Source organism: Lissotriton vulgaris, chromosome 7 (assembly GCF_964263255.1).
Source record: "Lissotriton vulgaris chromosome 7, aLisVul1.2, whole genome shotgun sequence".
In the NCBI taxonomy this organism is placed as follows: domain Eukaryota; kingdom Metazoa; phylum Chordata; class Amphibia; order Caudata; family Salamandridae; genus Lissotriton; species Lissotriton vulgaris.
In genome coordinates this window covers 311,767,273-311,795,135 of record NC_141695.1, presented here as the reverse complement: position 1 = coordinate 311,795,135, position 27,863 = coordinate 311,767,273, and the positions used below count along the sequence as shown (strand labels likewise).

The window sequence follows — 27,863 nt, the reverse complement described above, 5'->3', positions numbered from 1 at the left end:
CAACCCACGTTTCCATAGAAAATAGTGTCGGAGGCATGTGTGCTGTAGATATCAATACTTTGCATACTCCTGTCATCTAGTGGTTGGTACAGATGTTTAAAGACTTTTTTTTTTAAAGAAAAGCAACTTGCAGTCTCATGAGGTAAGGTGACTCTTCCTTTCGGTGATAGTGCGCATGGGCACCGACTCCATTGTTAGATATTTTTTTCCACCATCGGCTTCAGATGTGTATTGCTGCACTCCAGTTCAAGACCGTTCTACGGTTTCCCCTTGGTGAACAATCCACTCTACCCTCGACGGTATGGTTTAAAACAAAAACATGCTTTGGAGCCGAAAGAAGAGTTGATTTTGATGCCGAAATCCAAGGACAATGTTCTCCATCCTCCAGAAACAATTTTAGACTTTCCTGGGGCCAAATTGGATCCCAAACAATTGAAAATGTATATTAATCCAGATACTAGACACATTTTGGCTAAAAATCCAGCAAAACACAAGCTTCCTGCAGAGGACACTTCTGATAAGATTCCCTTATAGAAGGAGGAGGACATGGTTACTAGCCCTGTTTATCCTGCCCCACTACCCTCTCCATCGCCACCATCTTCTCCACAATTAATAATTGAAGATTCATTACACATAACACCTCAAGGATCTCCACATACAGATCCAGATGTGGATCAGGATGGTGATGATACTTATGTGCCTGCAGACCCGTGTAATGATTACACCATTGACCCTCCAGTAGACAATGAGCCAGACCTTTATCCTAAAAAACCATCTAAGCAGCTCATTGCCAGAGCAGCAGACTATCATTGGGTACCATTACATAAAAAAATATTAGAAGAGTGTTTTCTATTTGAAACACTTGGGTCCACACATAGGTCAAACACTCCCTATGCTTAAAGGCATGATGAGACATGTAGAGGATATCTTTAAAGCCCCAGTCATAGCACGTATTTTATCTCCAAGGGTAGATGAAAAATATAAACCCTCCCCATCAGATCCTGTGTTTATTAAGGGACAATTACCCCTTGACTCCCTAGTAGTATCAAATGCTCGCAAAAGAGCTAATCTGCAAACCTTTGGGGATGCACCTCGCCCTGTAAAGAATACAAACTTAAAGATGCCTCCAGTAGCAGTTCAAGCCGCTAACCACTCGCGCATCGCAACCACCAAGGGCCTACTAGCACACGGGGATCAACTGCTCCAATATTGTCAGATGAACACAAAACTAAGGCACAGCGGTTAGTTGAAGAGGAGAAACTCATCTCTAACTCCTCAATAAGATGTGCTTTAGACGCTGCTGAAACTGCAGTTTAGAGAGATTAATACCAGCATTCTTATAAGGCATGTATGGCTTAGGATCTCAGGGTTCAACAGTCCATTTTTAACACCCCCTTTGACAAGGAACACCTGTTTGGTCCTGTAGTCGACCAATCCTTAGAAAAGATGAAAAAGGACACTGAAGTGGCAAAATCCATGGGATATATATATACCCTCGCAGCTCAAAGTTGGTCCTGGCCTGCTGGACTCTGCTTCGGCGGTTTTTCTTGTTTCTCCAGGTTGCTGATTTGCCAAGACCCACCTTCAGGCACAGGAAGACAGGGGGCTGTGTATGCGGTCATTGACTGCACTGTGGCAATGTGTACCTACACATTTGCTCACGCTGAATTGATCCCTGATGTCTGAAGGGCGCTGCAGCGTGGGGACCGGAGGAGAAAGCAGAATTCGCACTAACACGGACTTTGGAGTTGTTGTGCTTAATTACGTTGCTGTTCCCCTCGCAATACCTAACCAACAAGAACAAAGCATTTTGGGACATGTAGGCGCCTGCCACTGGGCGGCCCACATCAGGTATCAGCGCAAGTGACTCACCTGGGGGAGGAGCATCTGAACACCTATCAGGACGGGTAGGGTACTTTAAACCTGTGATTGTGAACCTGCATCCTGACCACACTCCGGGCGCTGAAGAAGGCTATGACGCTGAAATGCATTCGCCATGCTGTGTGAACTGTGAATAAATGCTGGCTCCGAAACTTCCCCTGTGTGGCCTCTGCTCTTTCTTCGAGGGAGTTTGTTTCTACATTTGTCCGCGCAGTTCCAGTGCTGCGCTTAAGAGCCCCTCGCAGCTCAAAGTTGGTCCTGGCCTGCTGGACTCTGCTTCGGCGGTTTTTCAAGTAATTCCCCCACCCTTCTTCAAGCGCCTTGAGACCCTCTGGGTATGTAGCGCGCTATATAAATCTATTGACTTGACTTGACTTGACTTCTTGTTTCTCCAGGTTGCTGGATTTGCCAAGACCCACCTTCAGGCACAGGAAGACAGGGGGCGGTGTATGCGGTCATTGACTGCACGGTGGCAATGTGTACCTACACATTTGCTCACGCTGAATTGATCCCTGATGTCTGAAGGGCGCTGCAGCGTGGGGACCGGAGGAGAAAGCAGAATTCGCACTAACACGGACTTTGGAGTTGTTGTGCTTAATTACGTTGCTGTTCCCCTCGCAATACCTCCCCAACAAGAACAAAGCATTTTGGGACATGTAGGCGCCTGCCACTGGGCGGCCCACATCAGGTATCAGCGCAAGTGACTCACCTGGGGGAGAAGCATCTGAACACATGTCAGGACGGGTAGGGTACTTTAAACCCGTGATTGTGAACCTGCATCCTGACCACACTCCGGGCGCTGAAGAAGGCTATGACGCTGAAATGCATTCGCCATGCTGTGTGAACTGTGAATAAATGCTGGCTCCGAAACTTCCCCTGTGTGGCCTCTGCTCTTTCTTCGAGGGAGTTTGTTTCTACATTTGTCCGCGCAGTTCCAGTGCTGCGCTTAAGAGGCCCTCGCAGCTCAAAGTTGGTCCTGGACTCTGCTTCGGCGGTTTTTCTTGTTTCTCCAGGTTGCTGGATTTGCCAAGACCCACCTTCAGGCACAGGAAGACAGGGGGCGGTGTATGCGGTCATTGACTGCACTGTGGCAATGTGTACCTACACATTTGCTCACGCTGAATTGATCCCTGATGTCTGAAGGGCGCTGCAGCGTGGGGACCGGAGGAGAAAGCAGAATTCGCACTAACACGGACTTTGGAGTTGTTGTGCTTAATTACGTTGCTGTTCCCCTCGCAATACCTCCCCAACAAGAACAAAGCATTTTGGGACATGTAGGCGCCTGCCACTGGGCGGCCCACATCAGGTATCAGCGCAAGTGACTCACCTGGGGGAGGAGCATCTGAACACCTATCAGGACGGGTAGGGTACTTTAAACCCATGATTGTGAACCTGCATCCTGACCACACTCCGGGCGCTAAAGAAGGCTATGACGGTGAAATGCATTCGCCATGCTGTGTGAACTGTGAATAAATGCTGGCTCCGAAACTTCCCCTGTGTGGCCTCTGCTCGTTCTTCGAGGGAGTTTGTTTCTACATATATATATATATATGTATATATGGTAAAGATCGTTTACCACATATGCAATACAACGCATGCCATTACAACGCAGTCATTACAACGACCGCATTGTTACATCGCATACGATTGCAATGCAAGTCGTTACAACGACTTGCTGTAGGGGGCAGAAGGTGTTTGATTTAAAATTCAACGCCTTGCCTACTGTTGCAGACTGGAGTTGGAATAGTAAATTATATTATTCCAACATCTAGCGCCCCCCTACAGCAAGCAGTTGTAATGCCAATCTAGATTCATCAAGAAAGTTGGTTACCCTATTGGTAAATTACGCGGAGAAGGACAGTCAAACTACAAAATCAAATCAAACTGATGAATGAGGAATTGAACCAGATGGGGCAGAATGATGAACTTAGTAAAATGAAAGAGGAAATGACTATAAGACTGCGCAAAGAAGAAGAGAAAATCAGAGAAAGAAAGACACATAAGTTTCACAGGGACAAAGTGGACTACGAATGTGGACGGATATTCACGTTTGCAAGAAAGTTCAATTCACTCAAAATGTCAAAATTTGGCGAAATTAATACTGCCACAGCCAGTACATCATCCAATAGGGAAAGAGTGATAAACACATCTAATTCTGACCTGAGCTCAGCGATAGAGAGCGAAATGGAACCGGACCTGCGCAACGTAAAGACAACACAAATGCCTTCCAAACTCTCACTCGCAGAGGAATTTGATTTTCTATGTCTGGATCGAAGGCAGACCCTAAGTTCCAGAACTCAGGGGAACAAAGCAGGAAAATTCGATCCAGCAGGTGCCGGGAGAGGAGAAAAGCGCAACGAAAACAGATCCAATCCCACCAAAAAACAAGTAGTGCGCAGGTGGAAATGCAAATAATTGAAAGTTCAATCAACAATCGTACCATTATCGACCTGGCAAAACATGGACTTAAACAAAGTAGAAGAAAAACTATTGTTCCTCAGTTTGTCATACTGTCCAGAAAGCACCTTCAACTACGCCACAACGAGAATGGATATATTTAAAAGTGTGCAGAAATTAATGCTGAAGAAATTATCTACTCCGGAATAATACACTGGACAGCACACAGCTCAGTGAGCAATCGCCCCTTCTGAACTGAACTATCTCTGACCTACCGATATTGAGGGATCTTCAAGGCTAGCTGAAGAAAATGCATTATCTAATTCTCAAAATTTTAATCGAGGTATTCTTGACACGACAGAAACCATAACTACAACAACTAAGCAGGGCAAAATCATCACGCCCATCAAACCCAAATCTACCTTTAATCCCATAACACCTAGGGATGCAATAGATATATTTCATAAACAAGTAGTGTCTGGAATTAAACAACTGAATCATTACGTACGAGGAACAAAAAAGAAAAACACAACGGACAAGATTATCAATACCATCAACTCATGACCAAGTTACGTAATAACTCCCAAATCATGATACAAGGGAGGAAACCTAGTAATCTGGGGCAAAGAGGACTGTGGGGAGGAAGCCATGGGACAACTGTTCGACAGAAATTGTTGCAGACAAAGTAATACACTGTCTTCTAAGGGGCATTTATAATTAATATTACACCAAATTATTGGCATGGAAAAGTGCAGGAGTATACATTTCTGAGGAATGACAATCCAACAGTTCCAATTATTTATTACATCCCCAAAATCCATAAAACCCATTGAAGCCAACAGGACGACCTGTAATATCAGCACGGAACAGTCTACTAGAGAAATCATCTCAATATGTAGACTATTTTCCCTCGGCATCTAGAACAGAGCATCCCCTACGGGGAGATGCTCAGACTAAAGAGGATTTGCAGCAACAGTGAAGACCTCAAAGCAGCAGGAACGCCGGTAAAACCAGAATCCTAGCAAGAGGCTATTCCAACAAATGCATCAATTTGGCATCACCAAAAGCAATGCAGTGGCCAGGTCGGATCGCCTTTTAAATTTGAAGTCACGAAAACACACTCGGCTAGCTAGAAAAACTGATATGGAATCAAGTGAAAGTGAAGAGGCATTCAGAATGATTTTAAAACCGCAGACAGGAAAAGGCGACCAAAAAGATCATCAAAAGAAACTGACCTCTAATCCTTAATGATCCCATTATAGGACATTTGCTGCCTACTAGTCTAGGATTTTACAAATGCAAAGTGTGCAAATCCTGCCAGTATGATATTAACAAAACATCATACTGGGTTCTTTTTGGCAGCCAAGAACGGGCCATTACCAGGGCATTATCTGGAGTGCTCTTGTGGCCTTCGGTATGTGGGAAGTACCAAGCTTCAGGGCCACAAGAGGATACTCCAGCACATACGTGCCATCAAAAATAAGGATCAGTCTTATCCTGTTGCTCGACATTTTGGAGACAGCCACAACGCCGATCCAAAGGATCTCAAATACTATTTATTGACTCTGTCCCATCTAACAAAAGAGGAGGGACTAGGGAAAGGATTTTACGTCAATTAGAAGCCCGATATATCCTAGATCTAGATTGTAAACTCCGGGGCGGACTAAACGCCACAGAGGATCTCTCCACATGTCTATAAGAGAGGCTTGGTAAAGTGAAGTATGTAAATCAAGGGTACTGCTTAGTCAATGAGATAGTGTAATTATACAAATTATTTTACATAATGAATCAAATTGACAAATTTAGCCGCCCTCCCGCTCGGTTTCACAGTTTTTTTTATTCAATTTTATTTTTTTCACTTGGGTGTTACATGCACAGGCACTTTTACACTTTCGGCAATAGTACTTTAAACAGTCAAGATGTTTACAGGCATTAGGACCAACCGGTCTTCTGTATGAAATGTATTATACATAAATTTAGAATTAGGGTTTTTAGCTATTTATGTTCTAAAACAATGAATATGAATTTTAAACTATATTCATGGCATTGAGCAATCAAATGTCAATAAGGAAACCCAGCCGATGTGTTCTACCAAGCGTTATTATATTAGACGATTATTATTGTATTTATACAATTATTTAATCATGAAAATTCAGGTATTCATACCATGATTTTAATGCTTTGAAGAAAATGAGAAGGTATCAAAATCAGCAACAATCACAGTACGATTCATGTAAAACATGCGAGTATATTGGCTATGTACGGTAAAGAATTGCACGTCATTTTAAAAAAATTGTTTGAAAAAGCAAAGTGAAGCGCATCATGTGATCAAGGCCCTCCTGGGCTAAAAAGTGTATTGGCTGACAGCTGCTAATGGAGAAATATAGAAATTTGACTGCACTTATTTGTGGTCCGTGCTCCAGTCCTTGTTGAGAATTCGCAAGTGGTGGTTGGAGAGATATAGAGATATCACAACATACTGTAAAGTGTAAAGGCTCTCTCTACAGCAGGACTGCAGTATGGGAAAATAAGGACATATTGAGTTTGAAACTTGTATGAGGCCAAGGTATGTACGATTTAAGACAGCAGGTACATTGGGTCTCCCCCTACATCTCCTATTGATCCTGATGGCCAGAGTTAAATCTCTTCACTGCTTAAAGGTGGGACAGTAATTTGGTATCTTACAGGAGGGTGGAGCTTAAAAATGACGAACCACTGTCATTACAAAGAACACCTCTAAATAGAAATACCTTTTGATGAAAAAGACTACAGAGAAAATCTCCAGAACTATATTTGATTATCAGAACCCATAAAAAACTGCTACAGTAAATTATTTTAAGATGTTCATACATTAACATACAACCTACATTACACGTATTCCTACCCTTAACACTAGCCCCACCTCATAAACATAGTACTAATCTTAACCCTTAAATAGTCTGGCACAAAACCTGATCCCAACACTCAGTTTTTTTAGTGTTGGAAAGCAGCCCCAGTAACATCTCTGAGGGTAGAATTTGGTGTGCTTAGCGATCCGGTATAAAGTGACCAGGGTGTTTTTTCTGAATTAATAAAAGGATTAGTTCACAGGGTCCAGTCCATCAAGGAAGAGTTCTATCGAAGAGCCACGTTTTGAGGCCCCTTGTGAAGTTGGGGAGTGATGTTGTCTGTCTGAGGTGGAGCGGAACTCTATACATTTCTTCATTAGAACGAAAAAAAACAATAATACTTTTACACCCATTGTTTTAAAAAGACTTTAACATATGATGTGTAGTATTTGGATTCAATGTATAAGGAAAAAACGAGTATGTAAACGGTATAACAGTTTGAATTTTATGGGCTACCCATGTTCCATGTGGGCTTCTTTAAAATGTTGACAAGAATCTAATCCCATGTGTATGATGTATATCGTTTGAAAGATATTCTAGGTGCCCCGAATATGCAAAAAATATATTTTCCATTGTACGCTCTATAGTTAGTCCCTCATGTTTGTCACAAATATTTGAACACTCTCAAGATAGTCTAGATAAGTGGTCTGAATTTTTTTTGAGGAAAAAATTGTCATAATATGTAACAGATGTGAGCAAGCAAATACTCCAGGTAAACCCGTGCCTTGCAATAGGTCAAAATCAGTTGAACTGTAATGATGCTGTGGTATACTCAAATGATATACCGCTTTTGTCAGTTTTGATAAGATGAATTTCGAATCTTTCCTAGAAAACGCCTATTCCATTTCCTCAGCCTCGCCACTGGATCCTAATCATCCAATGATTTGGAAGGTTATGTCCACCTTCTTCGACCAAATCTTTTTTTGGCCATTTGTAACAAATCCTTGTCGGACAATATAGAGGCTGCAGAATAAAAAAGGTTCTGGTAACTCTAGTAACTCCAGAGCTAAAAAAGCTGAATGAGGAGCTGCGAGAGTCAAATTATTTCTGTTGGTGTCTTTACTGCCATTCCCAGCAAAGATTCTGAAGAAAAATGTGAATAGGCAGATTTCAGGCTTTTTAGAACACCACCATCTGCTAGACATTGCCCAATCTGTCTTTTGTCCTGCACATGGTATTGAAACAACGCTTGTCTTGATAATGAATAACCGAAATTGTTGGCAGATGCAGGACCATTGTGTAGCCCTGATATTACTCCACCTGTCTGCAGAATTCAATACTGTTCCATGCTACTTTGATTTCCAGGTTGGGCGAGGCGGGTATCAAAGGGAAGCTCTAAACTGCTGTGAATCATAAATGAACAACTGTTGTCAGATAATACAGCTCTCTTTTTCCAGTTTAAATATAAAGCTTTGGGACAACCTGCCCCTCTATGGTCTGTCCTGAGCCTGTCTCTATTTAATCTCCATCTAGGTCCCTGGCACATCTGATTAGACCTCACAGTGTAAAATTTGGGATTATGCAGAAGAAATGCAACTGATCCTTTCTATAGATCGTGCTATGCCTTATAGACTGGACGCCTTTTTTATAGTTGTATGAGGAATAGTTCAGCTTAGTGATCCATGAATACTCAGCAATTCAATGGTGATAAAACCAACATTTTGTGCAATCCTTAAGAGTTCTTCCTTCTAGTGTTTGGCCAATATTGGGAACTTTGGCTTTCAGGTGGATGAAGATCTGCCACTAATAAGTCGAGCAAATAAGTCGCCATCCACTTGCTTTTCCATACTGAGAGATACCCAAAAATCAACCACTTCTTTCGGCTCAGACGCGACCTCTGGTAGTACAGTTGACGATCTTAAAAAAGCTAGACTATTCTAACACACTATTTTTTAGGTTCTACAGATTATATTTTGAAGTAGCATTATAGAATTCAAACTGCTGCTGCCAGAGGTGTGGAGCAGCGGCCAGGGTGCCTGACTCCGGAGTTTATGGTTCGATCCCCGGAGCCGGCGGCAGGTTAGCCCAGCACCATGTAACTCTGGGCAATAGCTTGCATAATCTTCCCGAGGGCCCCCAGTGCTGGGAGAGCACTTTGGAGGTAGCTGTGCGCTTTACAAATACTGGTATTTATTGTTTATTTATTTAGATTGGTATTACAATGTCCAAGTCACTACTCTGCATCGGAGCCCTTATGTACTGCATTGGTTGCCTCTTTCAAAAAGGATAATTCCACAGTATCTACAGCAGAAGTTTGTGTGATAGATTCCTAGTGGCTCCCTGCGGTCTGCTGATGCACACCTAGTAGTTGTCTCGAAGATCCTACACAAATGAGGAGGGGACAGAGCTTTTTCTGGGATGACAGACTATTTACGCATCACTCTTACACTTTCTTAGCCCTCCCTCACTATTTGTTCACAATCAGACTGTCCCTTAAAACATGACTGTACACACTTCAGTTCCCTTGATGTGAAGAATGAAGTTTTGCTTATATAAGCGCCAGGACTAATGAATAGGTATTAGCAGCGCTCTATAAATTTATTTAGGTATAATATTTCTCTTTAAAAAAAAACAGGGAGTTAGAGCTTCAATCTACAGCTCTCATAACGCAATACCACTGTAACTCCTACAAATTCTCGAACTAAAATGCTTCTCTTATGTTCCATTATCCATAATCTTTCTTCCCTAACGAGCCATTTCAAAATTTATGAAATTCTAATTATGGTGGCTGGCAAAGCCTTCATTTCTTCCTTTTTCTAATCTTTCCAAGACCATGGCTACGTACTAAACTGCTGTACAAAACCCCAGTATGAAAATATAACTACCAGATGAGAAGAACAGTTCTAGGATCAACGAATGGTTGAGTAAGGATCGCATAATGGAGAGAAAGAAAAGGAGCCGGTGAGTTAGAAAAAGAAGAAAAGGATGAGGTGGTACTTGAAAAAAACACGTGGAGAAAGAGTTGGAGAAAAATAAGAGCACTGAAAAAAATAAAGTACAAATGGAAATCAGGCAGTGCAGGAAGGAGGTAGAGAGACGGGCAGAACGGACATTTATACATGAGAAGTCACTGAAAACAACAGAGGAAAGGTGTAGTAAGAAAGGTGATCTACGTGGTTTACCTGCGGGGTGGTGGTTGGTTGCATAGCCCTGCAAAGGGTGGGGGGTACCATACGCCTGTCTGTGCAAAATATCTGTTTCGGGGTGAGAACTTCTGGACCCTCCATAGACCAAACTGTTGAGAGAACAAAAAGCATACCAAGTTAAATATTTCAAGCATGTACCTACATGTTTTGTCTAACAATAAGATTATTGTCTAAAGCAATCACAAATAATGGATTTTTAAGACAAACTATTAATACCACGTCATCTCCCTCTTTACTTCCTGTGTGGAGCAATCTGGCATGTAGGTAATGCCGCATCTCATCCTCTACAATAGCACATGTTGTGATGGCCTATAAACATTAGAGGCTACGAACAAATCTGCTCAAACCAGCCACTAATTAGGTTTGAGTGACTGACTGTTTTGTCAAACTTTGTTTAAAGAGATTAAATGTTATGGGGAAAGAAAAGTGCATTTCGTACTATAATTAGTTTATTTAATAAATCGTCCTACCACTTAATCACAGGGCTGCAAAATACTACTTTAACAAACGTTAACTGAATTTGCAAGGTAGATGGATAACTTTTGCATAATGGACAAAAACCCACTCAGTGATTTCCCAGAGATTCTACATTAGCAGGCATACATTTTTATTGGGTACAACATTCATTAATGAGCATTTAAGAGTTTTTAATACAATTTAATTTCAGCTCACATGGACTTTTAAAGTAAAGCCAATCCACCAATATAATAGATGCAAATATATAAAACAGTCAAAAAACATCATAGGCAAACAACATTGTTGATTATGCATTAGGAACAATTAGGAGGTAAATTGAGTCTCCCCAAAACCTGCATGGAATCTGGCTGGTTCCCCTGGTGCAGGACCCACTGAGACTTCAGATCCCACTGCAGAGCTTGCATGTTCCATGTGGCATAGTCGATGAGCAGAATGCAGGGGGGCAGTACACCAAGAAGACTCAAAGCCATTCTCACTGAGAACCAGGACAGAGGCTGAAACGTGAGGATCATAGCCCAAATGTCCTGGCCTTGTTGATCCATCAGGAAGGGCGCTGTAATCCAAGGTGGCTCTCATAAAAGAAAGCCTGTGCGAAGGATTCAGGTGTGACTTCGACAGATTGATTGTGAACCCGAGCGATGCAGGGAGGTTCGTCATCGTCTGGAGGTGGTCCATGACTGACTGTGGCGAACATTTCTTTAACAGCCACTCATCGAGGTAGGGGAACACTGGTACTCCCGACCAATGAAGATGGATTGTGATCACTGCTATCACTTTTGTAAACGCCTGAAAGGCCATAGTAAGGCCAAAAGGGAACAGAGCAAACTGAAAATGCTTGTGGCCCACCTTGAACCACAGGTAGCATCTAAGGGCCTACAGGACAAGGATATGTAAATAGGTGTTCGGCAAGTTCAGCGCCACCATTTAGACTTCTGGATCCAGGGCAGATAGAACCTGGGTTAACGCGAGAATCTTGAATTTATCCTTTAGCAAGAAGATGAAGATTTAAAATAGGTCAAAGGCCTCCATCATTCTTCGGCACAAGAAGTAGCAGAAGTAACATTCAGACCATACTTCTAAGGCCAATACAGTCTTTATAGGTCCTTAGACCACAAGAGTCTACACTCCCTGATGCAAAACAGGCAGGTGATCCTCTAAAAGCTGCTTGGATATAAGTGGAAGGTATGGCAACTCAAACAGAATGGCAGGGTGAATGATTTGAAGAACCCATTAGTCGAATGTGATGCTCTGTAATCCCTGAAGGAAGTGGCGCATACTGCCTCCTACACAGTGGCTGTGTGCCGCTAAATACTGAAGAGGTTTTGATGTAGTTGCCAAAGAGGCAAGGGACTGAGATGGGAGCTGCACTGATGGCCTGGGAGCTGTCTGGTGGGGCCATGGTCTGACCTCAAAAGAGCTGGGACGCCTGCTGTGCAGGTAGCGGAGCAATTGCGCTGCCAAAAAAAAATCAAGCCTCTGGCATATGCCTGAAAAGGTCCATGTTCCCTTGCACATTAGTAGATTTGAGAGAAAAATCTCTTCAGAATGAAGAAAAGGAGTGGATCTCCAGATCCACATCTGAAGGCTTGGAAAGAAAAGAATGGACAGCGAAGCGCATGTGTTGCGTTTAGATGTGCTGTGGACTCTGAAGTCAGTCAAATTCTTAAAATCAAAATAATCAACAAACTACAATGGACATGCTATGGAGTGGGGTGGGTTCTAGCAGGGCATCACTCCTTATGAAAAAGTAAGGCATAACATTTTTGGATTATATTATAAATTTTCATCAATTCAATCAAGAAAAGTTGTGTATTGCTGGAAAAACTACAATAAACTGTTATTCAGTTGCAGTTGGCATGGTTAACACATGCAAGGGCCTGTATTTGACTGCAATGTGGCCCTTTTTACCTCTGCCTGTTCTAGTAACTTCTCAATCTCTCGGATTTGTTTTATCGTTCAGCTACTAGTTTTGCTGCATCACTGGCTGATGTTTTGCCCCCTCTGGTCCTGCATTATTTCAACTTTACTGTGGTATGGGGACCTCAGGATTCTGAATGCCCTATGGTTTCCGCGCTACCCGTGGACCTGGAAGACCTTCAGCTACAGCAACTAATTTCTTTGCCAACACACAGGTGTAGGAACATGCTTGTTCCCATTTTTACTAACCTTAGTGAGTTAGTGATTGATCCCTCATTGCCTCTTTAACACCTTAGCTGCGTGTAAACATCCCTCCCCAGTGCTGCGCTGTCCATTGGAACCAGTGCTGAATGGACGTCCAATGGTCGTGCGCAGCACTGGGGAGGTAGCGCTGCTGACGACCGTTGGCCGTCAGCAGCACTTAAGGGGTTAATGGTCTGACCATCCAGCTATTCCTTTTCAGATTCCCTTATGTGAAGCTCGCTCTAAAGCGGTCCCTGACAGAGAGTCAGGTCTAGGAAATGGGCTACGGTTACCCCTACTGATTTTACCAATGCCCTGGCCACGACCCGCCCTAGACCCAACTATTGTGTTACCACTGCTAACCCTCAGGTAGAAGCCAAGATATCTGGGGCATTGGACCAAACTGCACCAGTAGTTCAAAGTGTAGCATGTAGAACTAAAGCTCTGAGGAACTGGTTGAATGAGGAACTAGCAGGACTCAAAAGGAACTGCAAGCGCTGTGAGTGTATCTGGCGCAGAGACTTTGATAATAACAGCAAGAATATTTAGCGATCAGCCGTAAAAACTTACCATAGCCGTTCCAAGCATGTGCAATGTGAATTCTAAACTGGCAAAATTGAGCCAGGCGCGGAACTCGTCACAAGAAATATTTTCTATTGTTACATCTCTATCCTCGAAGGACCATGTTTTTGCTTCTATTCCCCCATTCGAGGAAAGCTGCTATGCTCTTGCAAAATCTTTCTTGAATAATATAGCATCCATCTATTCCTCCTTAACGGAGGTAGCAAGAAATGTCCCTTGCCTTGATACTTGGTTTGAGCCTTCTACAGACTACGCCAGATTACTTCAGTTCCAGCCTCTCGTGCTATTTTGGAGTTAGAAGTGGATGAGTTTCTTCCAATGTTTAGAGATCTTATTAATAATTCCTTCACAGCTGCTCAAGTTCCTATGAGATGGAAGCACGTGTCTATGGTGCCACTGCTAAAAAAGCCTTCTCTTGATCTCACTAAACCCGAGAACTATAGGTCAATTTCTCTGCTTCCTTTCCTTTCGAAAGTGGCAGAAAAGTACATCAATCGGCAGCTCTCAATGCTAACTGAGGTGAAGAATCTACTGCTCAGAACTCCATCTGGCTTTGGCCCCCTGTACATTACAGTCAGCACTTCTACTTGCCACTGAGTCCATGTGTCAGATCATGGATAGAAGTACTGCTGCTGTTGGATCTGAGTGGCGCCTTCAACATGGTATCGCACAACCTTCTATTAGAGCAGCTGTGGAGCTGTGATGTTGACCACAAGCTTTGAAGTGGTTTGCATCTTTTCTTCAGGGCCACACTTTTTAGGTCCTACAGAAGCCTTTTCAGTCAAAGTTTGTTTTATTGTCGCAGGGGGTGCCACAGAGAAAAATCAATATATTCGCACCCTGGCTGATATCGAGCGTCATGGTTTTGACATCCTATCTTACACCGATGATAAGCTGATACCCATACTAACAGAATTCTGCAATAAGGTGACCGTCTCTTTGAGGGGCTTGCTTGTCGGAGATAGCCCAATGGATGGACCTCAACTGCATGAAATTAAATGCAGGTAAGAGTTAGGACTTCATCCTGGGCAGACATCTTTCAATCTGGTCTTCTGACTGGTGGCCAACGCCACTTGATCCTTTTCCTTCACCAAAGCCTAGGGTTAAAAACCTAGGCATTTAGTTTGATGAACATCTTACCTTTGACAGCCAAATTACAGCCTTGGCAGGCAAATGTTTTGGGATCTTAAAATCTCTAAAAAACATCATAAGTCTTTTGTCTGCATCTGCCCAGATAACAGTGATACAGTATTCCAGCTGAGAAATAACTCAAGCTTGTAACATCTTATATCTGGCAGTCTCTCAGTCTTGATTAATGAGGCTCCAACTTTTTCAGAATTTTGCAGCTAAGCCTACGTTAAATCTACCGAAGCGAGCCTCTATGGGCTTGCCATTCTTCAAATTGCATTAGTTTCCTCTGAAGAAATGTCTTTCCTCCAAAGCCCTTTATTATTTTTACAGGGCTCTCAGGAAGATATGGGCTTGCTCTTGCACCTGCTCATTAAACCCTATTCTCCTTTGAGGTGCCTCAGATCCTCTGGGGCCTTGTTAGCTTAGGTCCCCAGCATGAAGAAAGTTCGTATTGGCAACAGTTCTTTTAGTTTCCTTTCACCTAAAGTTTGGAACTCCCTTACGCTCGGAGGCAATCAAAGACAGAACTTCTGATCCGAAAGAACTTAAAAACCTGGCTTTTTGAATAGGATGTGTTCTTCCTTAGGCCTTTTGTTACCATTCTCAGGAGTATGACGTACCAGCGCTGGGGCAATTCTGCTGGAGTAGCTATGCGCTTCAGAAGTCTCATTATTATGATTTATTATTATGTTTATTTCATCATATAAAAAAACAAATCACAGTACTCAAAACAATGCAGTGTTAATCTCATTTTAAATTACTGGTAGAAGTTGCCTCTTCTGTGGCTTTGTAAACCAGCACTGACAGAGCCACTAGCCAATAATGTAAAACATGGTTTTCAAATTTTAAAAAAAGTTTAAAAAAATTGTAAAGCGCACTATTTACCTGTGAGGGTCTCAAGGCGCTGAGGGGAGGGGGTGCAGCTACTGCTCGAAGAGCCAGGTCTTGAGGAGACCTCTGAAGGTGAGCAGGTCTTGGGTCTGCACGGGTGGGTGGGGGAGGGTATTCCAGGTCTTGGCGGAAAGGAAGGAGAAGGATCTGCCGTTAGAGGTCGTTTGTTGTATGCGGGGATGGTGGCGAGGCTGGCGGAGCGGAGCTGGCGGGTGGGGTGTGGAAGCGGAGTCTGCTGTTCAGGTAGGCTGGACCGGTGTTGTGGAGGCCTTTGTGTGCGTGGTTGAGGAGCTTCAATGTGAATCTCTTGTTGACGGGGAGCCAGTGTAGGTCTCTGAGGTGGGGGGTGATGTGGCGGGGACGTTGAGGATCAGTCGGGCGGAGGCGCGTTGTAGTCGTCGCAGGTGTTTGGCCGGGATTCCTGCATAGAGTGGGTTGCCGTAGTCCAGCCTGCTGCTGACGAGGGCCTGTGTCACCGTTCTTCTTGTTTCAGTCGGGATCCACTTGTAGCTCCTTCGGAGCAAGCGGAGGGTGTTGTAGCAGGAGGAGGAGATGGTGTTGACCTACTTCAACATGGAGGGACTTGTTGAGGATGAATCCTAGGTTGCGTGCGTGGTTGGTGGGTGTTTGTGCTGTTCCCAGTGCGGTTGGCCACCAGGAGTCGTCCCAGGCAAAGGAGTGGGGCCGAGGATGAGGACCTCTGTCTTGACCGAGTTAAGTTTCAGACTGCTGCTCCTCATCCAATCGGCGACGGCCTTCATTCCCTCGTGGAGGTTGGTTTTGGCGGTGAGCAGGTCCTTGGTGAGGGAGAGGATGAGCTGGGCGTTGTCGGCGTAGATTATGTTTAGGTTGTGCTGGCGGGCCACTTGTGCGAGGGGGGCCATGTAGACGTTGAACAGTGTCGGGCTGAGGGATGAGCCCTGGGGTACGCCGCAAATGATGTCGGTGGATTTGGACCGCAGCGGATGTAGGCGGACGCTCTGGGTTCTGCCGGAGAGGAAGGATGTGGTCCAGTCCAGGGCCTTCTCTTGGATTCCGGCTTCTTGGAGGCGTGTCTTTAGTGTGAAGTGCTAAACAGAACAAGATGGCTAGTCAGGATTGTTTTAAGAAAAATTGGGACCCACACAGCCCATGTGTGCTGCGTGACCAAAAGTTTTGTATTACAAAACATTTATTTTCATTTATAATCAAGTTTCATTAGTTCATCCAAAGATGACTTCAAAGGAAAATCCTATCAAAACAGTCAGTTCAAAAACATGCAATTGTGTGCACAATATATACAAGTATACAAACATTTACAGTGAGTACTCAAACTTTCAAAACACCAAAATGAAAGTTAATACACAGTAATTACATTCCATTCCAAACCAATTGCAACATGAAAAACATTTGCACAAAGCACAATACTACATACAGGGAGGAACCAGTCCTTTGACTAGAATACCAGTGGACAGGCGGAACTGAAGGTGGAATAAGGCTGCCTGCCCGTCTCACAAAACCTGTGATGGAATGTTTTATAAGATTGCCAGCAAGGGCCCACAAAAGTGGTATTGGTTAGTCCCTAGCTACACCCTTCTTTCATCTCACCCCCTGCCCTGAAGAGTCAAGGGCTCCTTGTCCGCTTGACGAAACACGTGTCGGCTGGTCATTTGCTTTTGAAGTTACCTTTCAACAAAGGAAGGTCAAATACAATCCTTTGAAGAACAAAAAGACTTTCTATCGTGTCCACTTTGTTTCATTTACTACCTATTGTGTTCTTTTAATTAAGCATGATACATGTATACACCTCGCTTAACGTGTGCACAGGATTCTTGGCTTTTTTCAGCATTGTCAGAGTTTGCTTGCCCAGCAGTCACCTGGAACACTATCTCTCCCATCCCAGTAACTCTGCAACACCCTGGCTGACTACTTCCATAATAAGAGATCCACCATTTACAGAAACTCCCAAACTTAATCCACCAACCACTACAACCTCGCCACAACAATGGACGCCACCCACAACCACCCGCTCACTGTTTGGGAACAGCTCATCACACTGAGCACTACAGCCATCATGAAAGCAAGGAAATCAGTTGCGAACTCACCTCCATTATCAATGGAAAAACACAGAGGTCAGACCCCTCCTCAAAAAACCTTTCGCCGACCCCAACGAACTCGAGAACTACTGCCCCATCTCTCAGCTCCCCTTCCCCGCCAAAGTCATCAAAAAAGGCCATTAACCGCCAGCATCCCACTCAGGGTTCCGCAACAACCACAGCACCAACTCCACACTGATCGCTGCTCCCAGCAACATCAGAACCCTCCTCGACTGCAGAGAAACAGTGGCCTTAATTCTCCTCGACCTCTTGGTAGAGTTTGACACGGTATCCCACCACACCCTCATCAATAGACTCCACCACATTGGTATCCAAAGAGATGCCCTCAAATGGATCGCATCCATCCGCACAGGATGTATCCAGAGAATCCGACTACCACCCTTCATCCTAGAATTCAAGACAATCATCTTTAGTGTGCCTTAAGATTGATCCCTCAGCCCCACCCTGTTCAACCTCGTCAGAACGACCAGCATCAACATCGTACCCTATGTAGATGACACCTAGCTCATCCTCTCGCTCTCAGAAGACCCGTCCACCACCAGGACTAACTTCCACAACTGCATGATGAGTGTAGCTAACTGGATGAAGATCAACTGCCTGAATCTCAGGTGCTGATTTTTCGGAGTCCCACCTCCTCATGGAACGACACCAGTTGGCTCTCCAAATCAGGACCCACACCAACAGACCAAGCCTGCATCCTGGACAGCAAACTCACCATTAAATGTCAGATCAACGCAGTCTGCTGCGCCTGCTTCAACACCCTCCACATGTTTCAAAAAATCTTCAATGTCTTCTTGTCATCACCAGGAAAACAGTCATTCAACCTTAGTCACCCAGCTAGACAACGTGCTCTATACAGGTATCAACATCCAACTGCTAAAGAGACCCTGAACTCAACTACCAGACTCGTCCTCTACCTCCCCAAGTGAACCCACATCACACCTCACCTCGGGAACCTCCACTGGCTCCCCATCCATAAAAGATGCCAATTCAAGATGCTGATGCAGCTACAAAGCCCTTCACAACCAAGAACCATCATACATCAACCACCGTCTGAACTTCTCCCAACCCTCCAGACACCTGCGCCCCACCTCCCTCACCCTTGCCCTGCATCTGTGTGTTCTTGCAACTCATGGATTACAGCAGATAAAACAAAAAACAATCCTTAAAAGTCATACCCCAGCTAAACTATACCTGTTGCTGTGATTTTTCAGTCGAAGGGAGGTGGAGGACGACACTAAGGGCACAGGGGATGCTTTTTTGGAGGGAGGAGCAGCACACAAGGGAAAGAGCTAGACAAATACAGGCACTCATCAGGTGCTGAATAAAAAGAGAAAATAATAGTTCCCTGAATGTGAGCAGTGGAAGCAAACAAATCTTCTAATCATAGGATGGTAGAGAGGAACAGCTCCAGGGGAGAGGCAAACACAGGTAGAATTAAGCAAATGAGAGTATAAGAAACCCTATTCATTAATAGTACGCAAAGGAAGGGCTCTATGCCCACTCTCCCTTTTTGGTATGGCCCACAAGAGGTCTTTCTACAGTGAGATCTAATAAGGAGCATAAAATATTAAGACCCTTTTGATATTCTTTGCGTTTTTTTTAAGCTCGTGCATCAGCCGGCTGCCTTTCACTGGGGTTGTTAAAATGAAATGTGGTCTCAAAATGCTTCAGATAACAGAAAGCAAGAGGCGCCTAATGGATTACACGAGTATTGGTTATGGTTGGGAAAGATTAGAAATTTCAAACAGAGTGCCTTAAAGAACAAAGGGCCACATTCATCAAGCAAAAATCTGGTCGTAAATGGGCAGATTCACTTTGCGACTGGTATTTTTGCATCTGGAATGCTTCATCCCGAATGCAAAAATCACAATTAAGGAATCGCTAAAGTTGCCATTACTTAAATTGTGATTGCATTTAAGGAATCGCAAATTAAGATTCCTTAAATGCAATGCATAAACAACAACAAAAAATTGCGATTACGCAGATAGCAAGCGCAAATTATCGTCAATTTGATGTTGCTTGGAATTTTGCGAAAACTTAGAAAAATGCACTAAAGTGCAATTTTCTAAGTTTCTTGTTACACACAAACATACATGCCCTTGGGGCATGTGTGTGCGCAACATGTGCTAAAATTGAAATTTCAGAGGTGCAACAGGGTGTCCTTTCGGCATCCTTGAAATTGCATGCGCAATTTGCGAGTACCTATTGGATACTCGCAAATCGTGCATGCAATTCCCATTGATTCCTATGGGCCTCAAGGCCCATAGGAAGGAAGGGGAAGCCATTCCTTAATTGCGAGTCGCAATTAAGGAATGTGTAGGAATCGCACATCTTTTTGCGATTCCTACAAGCATAGGCAATTGCGATTCCTTAATTGCAATTCCTTAATAATCGCAATTGCCTATATTGATGCATGTGTTAGATCATTTTGTGTTGCCACTATCAATATATTCTTCGTACCTTAATTTTCATTCTACTTCAGGATAACATTAATATTTCTTCTTGCAGATGATGCCACACAAAGTGGGGCCAATCCCAAAGAGAATTATTACCGTTTGCACAACTTCTGTAATACTGTTAATGTCTGACCTCCCCTACTGGAATGAAACCACTCTCTCTATTCCTGGTCCACGAGGTTAATATTTATTGCATCTTCTCTTTTTGCATTTTTTTCTTACTCTTTCCAAAAATGAGCTCAGTGCAGTGTCTAGCTCCGAGGTAAACGTTGGGAAGAATTCTGCTAAAATCCACAATTACTCCATAACCTTTACCCCCAGATTCCTAGACTTTTAACCCTTGTATCCAAGCCCAGAATTAAGCATCATATGCCATGATGTTTCCCATTTTGGCCTCCATGATAGTGTCAATCTATTCCAAAGTAAAGAAGAAAAAAAATAACCCAGTTGCCATGCAATCGAACGTCTTATGAGGATATGGGTTGCTCTCTCAGGCTTCACAATCACCGACCTTAAATGTGTTTTCAGAACAATAAAAAGGTATGTAGACAAAAACAGAAATAATCTGTAGATAGTAACAAATGTAGGTACAGAAATGTCATGCAGGCGTTCTTGAGCAATTGACTCATTGTGCATTCCGTGAATGAGGCTTTGAAGAAAAAAATAAACGTGTTCAACTAACAGGAAAATACTTTATCTTCGATTCTCTATACCCAAGGGAGGGTTTCCCAGTTACCAGTTTTTCCTCTGACATCCGACATACCCACTCAAGGTCTGCAACTAGTGAGTGCAAAGGAACTTATAGTTCAGTTCACGTATGCTACATCTTAAAAAATAAGTAGTGTCTATTGCATGGTCTAGGTTTTCATAAATATTTTGCAAATATTCTCCGAAATTCAAGTCTTACATAGACCGCTATGCAAAGCACATGCCGGAGTGCGAATATGAGCAAGTTCAAAAGCTGAGGCATCTCTGGAGCAATGTCATTCCATGCTTGTGTTCGAGTCTGTCCTATGCAAGCCACGTCTGTAAGGAGCATGAAGTCTAGAAAGTTAGTGGCATCTCTGAAAGACCTACACGGATGGGGCAGTCTTTCCTGGAAGGTTAAGACTGCCCCAGAACCGAAACAATAACTGGCTGGTGTCTCTGAACCTACTGCAAGGGTCTGATAAGTTATACGTCTGCCCAGGGACTCTAAAGTGCCAATATATCTGGAATAGTGTTAATCCCCTACAGCAGCTATTTGGGGAAAAGAAGTTCTATTTCGTGAAGACTCTTCTAGTCAATCACATGTCAGATCAACGTGTGTGAGCAGTGGTGCGGCAGGCACGCAGTCAAGCACATGTTAAGATAATGCTTCTGAGAAGGTGAGAAGGGCTGGGGTGTATTTACTCAATTGTCTGCAAGGCTGACCAGCCCTGAAGAGAATAAGGGATAGCCAGAACTGCGAGGGCACACAAACCCGACAACCTGTCAGCGTAATGCTTCAGAAGGCGCCATTATGGTTTGGAAGCACCAAGCCAAACATTGGATTCTTGAAGGTCTGTCTGTGTAGCTTGGGTCGAATCTGTTACGAATAAAACCTGTATCCTTGTCATAATGAAATAATGGAGGAAACGTGTATTGTAACGGGTAAAAGCAGCCCATTTAGTCATAAGAGTAGGTTTGTAGAAGATGAATGTATTATACTTAGTCACAAGGTAAGTGCTCAACTTGCACACTCCAACTGACGCTCAGCACATCACCAGGCACCCATGCATTCAGTGACATCACCAAGCATTCAGCATTCCACACATCACCAAGCACTTCAGCACTCACTCTGGCTGAGCAGTAGAGAAAGGTGAGCTAAGAAAAAGGTATGGCAACTCTTAACTCACAGCATATCTCCTTTCCTTAGGAAAACTATTGACCGAAATAATGCAAAAAGCGGAGGCAAAAAATTTAACTGAAAAGGAGGTAAAAAGAAGCTAAAATGACATTGCTAAATCATTAAATAAATTAAATTCACAAATAATTGATTGAACATTCCTAATGAATAAATACATTGAAATCACAAAAATGTATAGAATATTCCTAAAGTAAACAATACTTCCTAAAGCGATAAATACATTAAAGTCTGTTATGTAATGAATTCCATAAATCTGTTGAATTTCGAAGATTTATTCCAAATAAGTAAAACACCGATTAGCTTTCCATCTTCAGTACTTCTCCTGGTGCACCGTATCAGTCAATGAGCCGGTAGCCAGGTGTAACGACTGAAACTTGGAATACACAATTGAATACAAACAATAATCAAAACAGTTACCTTGCTAAGATGCAGGAGGAATACTACATGTACTTAAATGTAAACAATAACAATGACCTTGCACAATGACATGAGCAATATAATCAACGTAAACTCACTTAAAGGGAAACACAACACATCTTCCCCCTTTATAAATGTATATACAATAACTCAATCGGAAAGATCATCACAGATATAGTCATCTAACCATTTAGGTTTTGTGCTAGTACGAACACAACAATCATTAGTATCTTCAGAAGTAATGACATCAGTAGTTCTCGCTGTTGCACCATCAACATTAGCATTAGATGTATTATCTGTAGTACCTAAATCAACTGCTTCTGATGTAGTGTTACAACTATCAGAATCATCTACAACATTAGTGGTTCTAGCAGTGTCAGTAAAGACATCAGCAGAAATTTCAGTAACCTTTGTTGCATCAGCTATAATGCTAGTATCAACCACTGTACCCGAACTTCCAAAACCAACAACAGCATCCGCCATGCTGCTCTTCACAAAGGAAGATTCAACAGCAGAGCAACCGCTAGGGCCAGCAATAGAGGACTCATCAGTGGATTGACAATTCAAGTTAGCATCAGCATGGACAACAGACTGAGACAAACTGGTATCATCATAGGAATTAGTGCGAATTAAATATCGAGAAGCTTTCCTTGATAAACCAGGACTCTCCTTTTTGTTGTACAAATGGATCCCACTTTTCAAAACTGCAATGAGTTTCATGTTCCATACTTTTCCATTGTTGAGTTGTACAGCATTGCGAAAAACTTTAATGACTTTTAAAGGTTCAGAATATCCACTTTAGCCTTTCTTTACCTTCCAAGGTTTTTTAACTTTAACCCAAGTTCCAACCCTTGATGTCACAAGTCTTAACATTGTGTTTGAGATCATACATTTCCTTACTTTTTAAGTGTTTGCTTTCGATTCTAGATTTTAGAACATCCATAGATAACTGAAATTTGCGCTCATCAAAAATCCACTCAGGATTACATTTGGTGGGAACCGTTCTACCTCTCATGACTTCAAAAGGTGATACACCTAACACATCATGTGGAGTGGTTCTATAAATCCAAATTGTCTTAAATAATTGCAACTCCCAATCACAATTGTTGCTAATGGCAGATTGTATGGCATTCTCCAAAACTCTATTGAAGCGGTCAATCTTGCCATTACCACTTGGATTGTATAGTGATGTAGTACAATGTTTAATGCCAACTTTCTTGAAGTACTCATTAGCAATTTTCGATGTAAATTGAACACCGTTGTCACTAATTAAAATTGCAGGAAGTCCACCACCAACAAATACACAATCAATAAATTTGATGACTTCCTCAGATTTAACGTTATCAACAACTTTTAACACTGGCCACCTCAGGAAAAGATCAATTATTGTCAACACATATTTGTTCTGTAAACCAATGGGCCCAATAATATCAATAGCTACAGTGTGCCATGGAGATTTAGGAATTATAGGATCTAATATGGGAGGTTTAAGAGTCACTAAAATATTATCTGTATTGGCACACCAGACACAATGGATCTTTCAATAGATATGTCCATCCCTGGCCACCGATACCATTGTTTAATTCTCTGTTTAGTTTCCACAATGCCGTTATGACCCTCATGGCACATTTTGATTATATTCTCTCTGAGTTGGGAAGGAGGAATAACTCTTTCTCCTCTTACAATATTTCCATGTGAAATGGATAATTCATCACAAATTTCCCATGATTGTTTAAGTTCTTCAGATAAGGTATTTTTTTGTGGCCACCCATTAGTAATGAAAATGATTTTTTTTTGTAATAAACTGTCCTCCTTATAATACTATTTCCATACATCTTTGTCAATATTAGGTAAATCCTGTTCATGTACTAAGGCTACTTGAATGTTCTCCCACTCATGCTCTGAGCTGTCAGATACATTTGTGGGCATGCGTGACAAAAAATCCGCTATGACATTTTCCTTACCAGGGACATAGACAATTTTATAGATGTAATCTTGCAATCTGAATGACATTCTTGCTATTCTAGGATAATCATTAAATAATCCCTCTGTGGTCAAAAGTTTTACTAACAGTTTATGATCAGTGCGAAGAACAACTGGCTTGCCTCATACAAAAGCTCTGAAATTGCTCAAGAGCCCAGATACAGGCTAGCGTCTCTTTTTCAATCACTGAAAATTTTTCCTCAGTGGGTGTCAAAGCACGAGAAGCATAGGCAATAATGAATTCCTTTCCTCCTAGATTGACCTGAGAAAGCACCTCGCCCAACCCTTTATTACTTGCATCGACAGTAATGCAGTTCTTAAGTTCTGACTCAAAGGCACTTAAGGCAGGCGCATCAGAAATGGCTTTCTTAATGTTCTCAAACTCTTTGTTACAATCTGTAGTCCAATTAAATGTATTTTTGTTTTTTTAACAACTGACGAATATTGAAAATTCTACTCGAGAAATTCTGCATACATTTTGAGTAGAACTCTACCAACCCAATGAATTAACAAACTTCATCCTTGTTTTTAGGATGAGGAGCCTTTAGAACAGAATCAACTAAGGCAGGTTTATTAGAGACTCCATCACCACTGATAGTGTCCTAAATATGTTATGGACTTTTCAGCAAATTTGCACTTGATGTGTTCAACAGTTAAACCTTTATGCTCAGGAATACCTAAAACGTCCTTGAGCATACCATCATGTTCTTGTCTGTCTTTTCCAAAAACCAAAATGTCGTCTTGAAAACATCGTACATTATTATATTTATTAAAAAGTTGGTGCATTAACCTTTGGAAAATTGCTGCAGCACATGCCAGACCAAAAGGTAATCGTTTATATTGAAAACATCCTGAAGTTGTTATGAAAGCAGTTAAATGTTTACTGTCACTAGTTAGAGGAATCTGATGATAAGCAGCAGATAATGGAAAGCCACTTTGCATCCTTAATCAGACTGAGCATTTCTGAGATTTTTGGCAGAGGGAATTTATCCACCACTATATTATTATTTACATGTCTCAAATCAATGCAAAGTCTAAATTTTCCGTTGCTGCGTCGTGCAAGTACAATTGGAGAAATCCACTGTGAGGATTCAATAGGTTCTATTATATCTGCTTTAACCAATTTCTCTAGTTCAAGTTCAACTTCTTTCCTTAACAAAATGAGTATCTGTCTTACCTTGTGAACTTTAGGACACGCGTCCGGTTTTAAAACTATTTTGTGCTTAAAATCATTAATTTTCCCAATATTTTTACTACAAACTTTAGGAAATAAACACAACATGTCTTTGCACAACTCTGAATTGTCATCTAATAACATGGCTGGGTCATCACAATTTGGATTAACAATTATTCCAAGGTTACCTTGATCCCTCCCAACCACGTACTGACGGGCCTTTCTTTGAAACATACAGTTTACCATACGCTTCTCTCCCCTTAAATCTAAATAGAAGAGATCGGTAACCCACCATATCAATTTTTTCTCCTGAAAAACCTTCTGGATAAATGTCAGGAGGAAGGAACTCATGCCCTAGTTTGTCCACATACTTACTAACCCAAACATCTTCATTGGCAATGGTGTAAGGGGATCCAGAATCAGCATAGATTTGGACATTAACACCACCAAAGATATTAAACATAATGGTTTCTTTTTGTTATCTCCATTTTTATCAACAATGTTCAGTAAAAACAATTCTCTAGACTCATAATCACAGTTACCAATAATTTCCGTATCTGTGATTATGTGAGAAGATAACCTTTTACCTAATTGCTCATCATCAGAACTTGTGGCATCATCATCAACACATTTCACTTTCCCATATTTTTTCCTGTGACACACTTTTAGCGAAATGACCAATGATGTTACAATTTGAACATCTTTGTTTTAAAGCAGGACAAGTTTTGCTCAAAGCCAAATGTGAACTACTATCACACCTATAATATTTGAAATTTTCATTCTTTTTGGAAGAGTCATACTTTAAAGTATTAGACAAACTTTTTGTTCTTATTATGAGATTTGTCTTTGATTTTGCTTTGTTATCATTTTTAAGTGCTTTAGCACTGCGACTCGATAACTCTGCTTTCCTCACAAGAACCAAAATGTCTTTCAGATCTGCATCTCCATTGATCCATAAGCGATCTTGAATGGACGTATCTCTAGTATGCATTACGACCTGATCTCTTATGAATTGATCTTGTAAATGATCAAACTTATAATCATCAGCAATACGTCTGAGTGCAGAAACATAATCATCAATAGTCTCATTAGGTTCCTGATTCCTATGAAAAAAATTGTATCTAGTTCTACCTGTTTAAACCTTTGGAGCAAAATGGTTGTCAAAATCTTTTAAAATCGTAAGAAATTCATTAGTGTCACCACTTGTTCCCTTTTGCATGCGATCATAGGCTTTTAATCCTCCAGGGCCAATTGAGTATAAGAAAAGAGTTTTTTTCCTGTCTGCAGACATTTTGTTATCCTCATCAACAGTTTTGATAAAATGTAAGAAATATCCCTTCCAATCTAACCATTTCATGCTAGGTGAGGCTCCTGATGGCCAAAAAGTTTGAGGAGTTTGAATAGTGAAATTTTGCTGTGTAGCCATAACTAAAAGTCAATAAATGAGCGCTATAATAAACAAAACTGTTGAAAGCAAGAATAAATCAAATGAATTAGAATGCTGTAAAACAATAAAACAAACAGCAAAGTGTACAGTACCAGTATAATGCTGTCGGAATGATTCAGCAGCAGAAGTAGAAAAAACTGAATAAACTGTGCTTTTTGAGGAAAAATATAATAATCACATGTAAATTCCTTGAAATGTTGCTTTCTACAGGAAATAGAAGTGTGTGTTAGCGCAGCGTAACGTTGCATGTGAGCGATATACTTCCGAGGTTAAGAGGAAGCAGACGTCATTCATTCCGCAATCAGAAACACGCTTCAACCTTGCGCGGGCAGAATGTTTTGAAAGACATTTCGCTCAACCGGTAATCGGGTAGGGCATAAGCTGCAGTCTCACGCACACAGTCTGCTCACCAAATGCTCCACAGAAAAAAGAAATTCCAATGAAATTTCTGAGCCAGTGAAATCGCTTAAAAGCTGCTCACCTCCATACGCAGGCTATTTAACACAATGGACTTCACCAAAGTTGTCAAAATTAAAAAATCGCCAAACAACTCACAACATGAAAATCCAGGACAGCAAAAGAAAAATCCAAGAGAGGCAGGAAAGCAAAAGGCAATAAATCCTTGACGATAGAAAGATAAAGATTCTTTTAAAAAAATCTTTAAAATAATAATAAAAATTCTTGTGGGTTCTTGATATCGGTGTCTTGAACCAATCATCGTCAAAATTGCTATGTAATGAAGTCCATAAATCTGTTGAATTTCGAAGATTTATTCCAAATAAGTAAAACAATTATTAGCTTTCCATCTTCAGTCCTTCTCCTGGTGCACCGTATCAGTTAATGAGC

The 27,863-nt window shown here is 41.9% G+C and overlaps 1 protein-coding gene across 1 annotated transcript in view; it reads right to left on the bottom strand.

Annotated features, from left to right (window-relative positions):
• PRR12 (proline rich 12) overlaps positions 1–27,863 on the bottom strand; it is a 514,104-nt gene that overhangs the window by 357,449 nt on the left and 128,792 nt on the right. Inside the window, exon 2 of the mRNA XM_086930126.1 lies at positions 10,289–10,401. Coding sequence (XP_086786252.1) covers positions 10,289–10,401 — 113 coding nt within the window. The remainder of the gene's footprint in view (positions 1–10,288; positions 10,402–27,863) is intronic.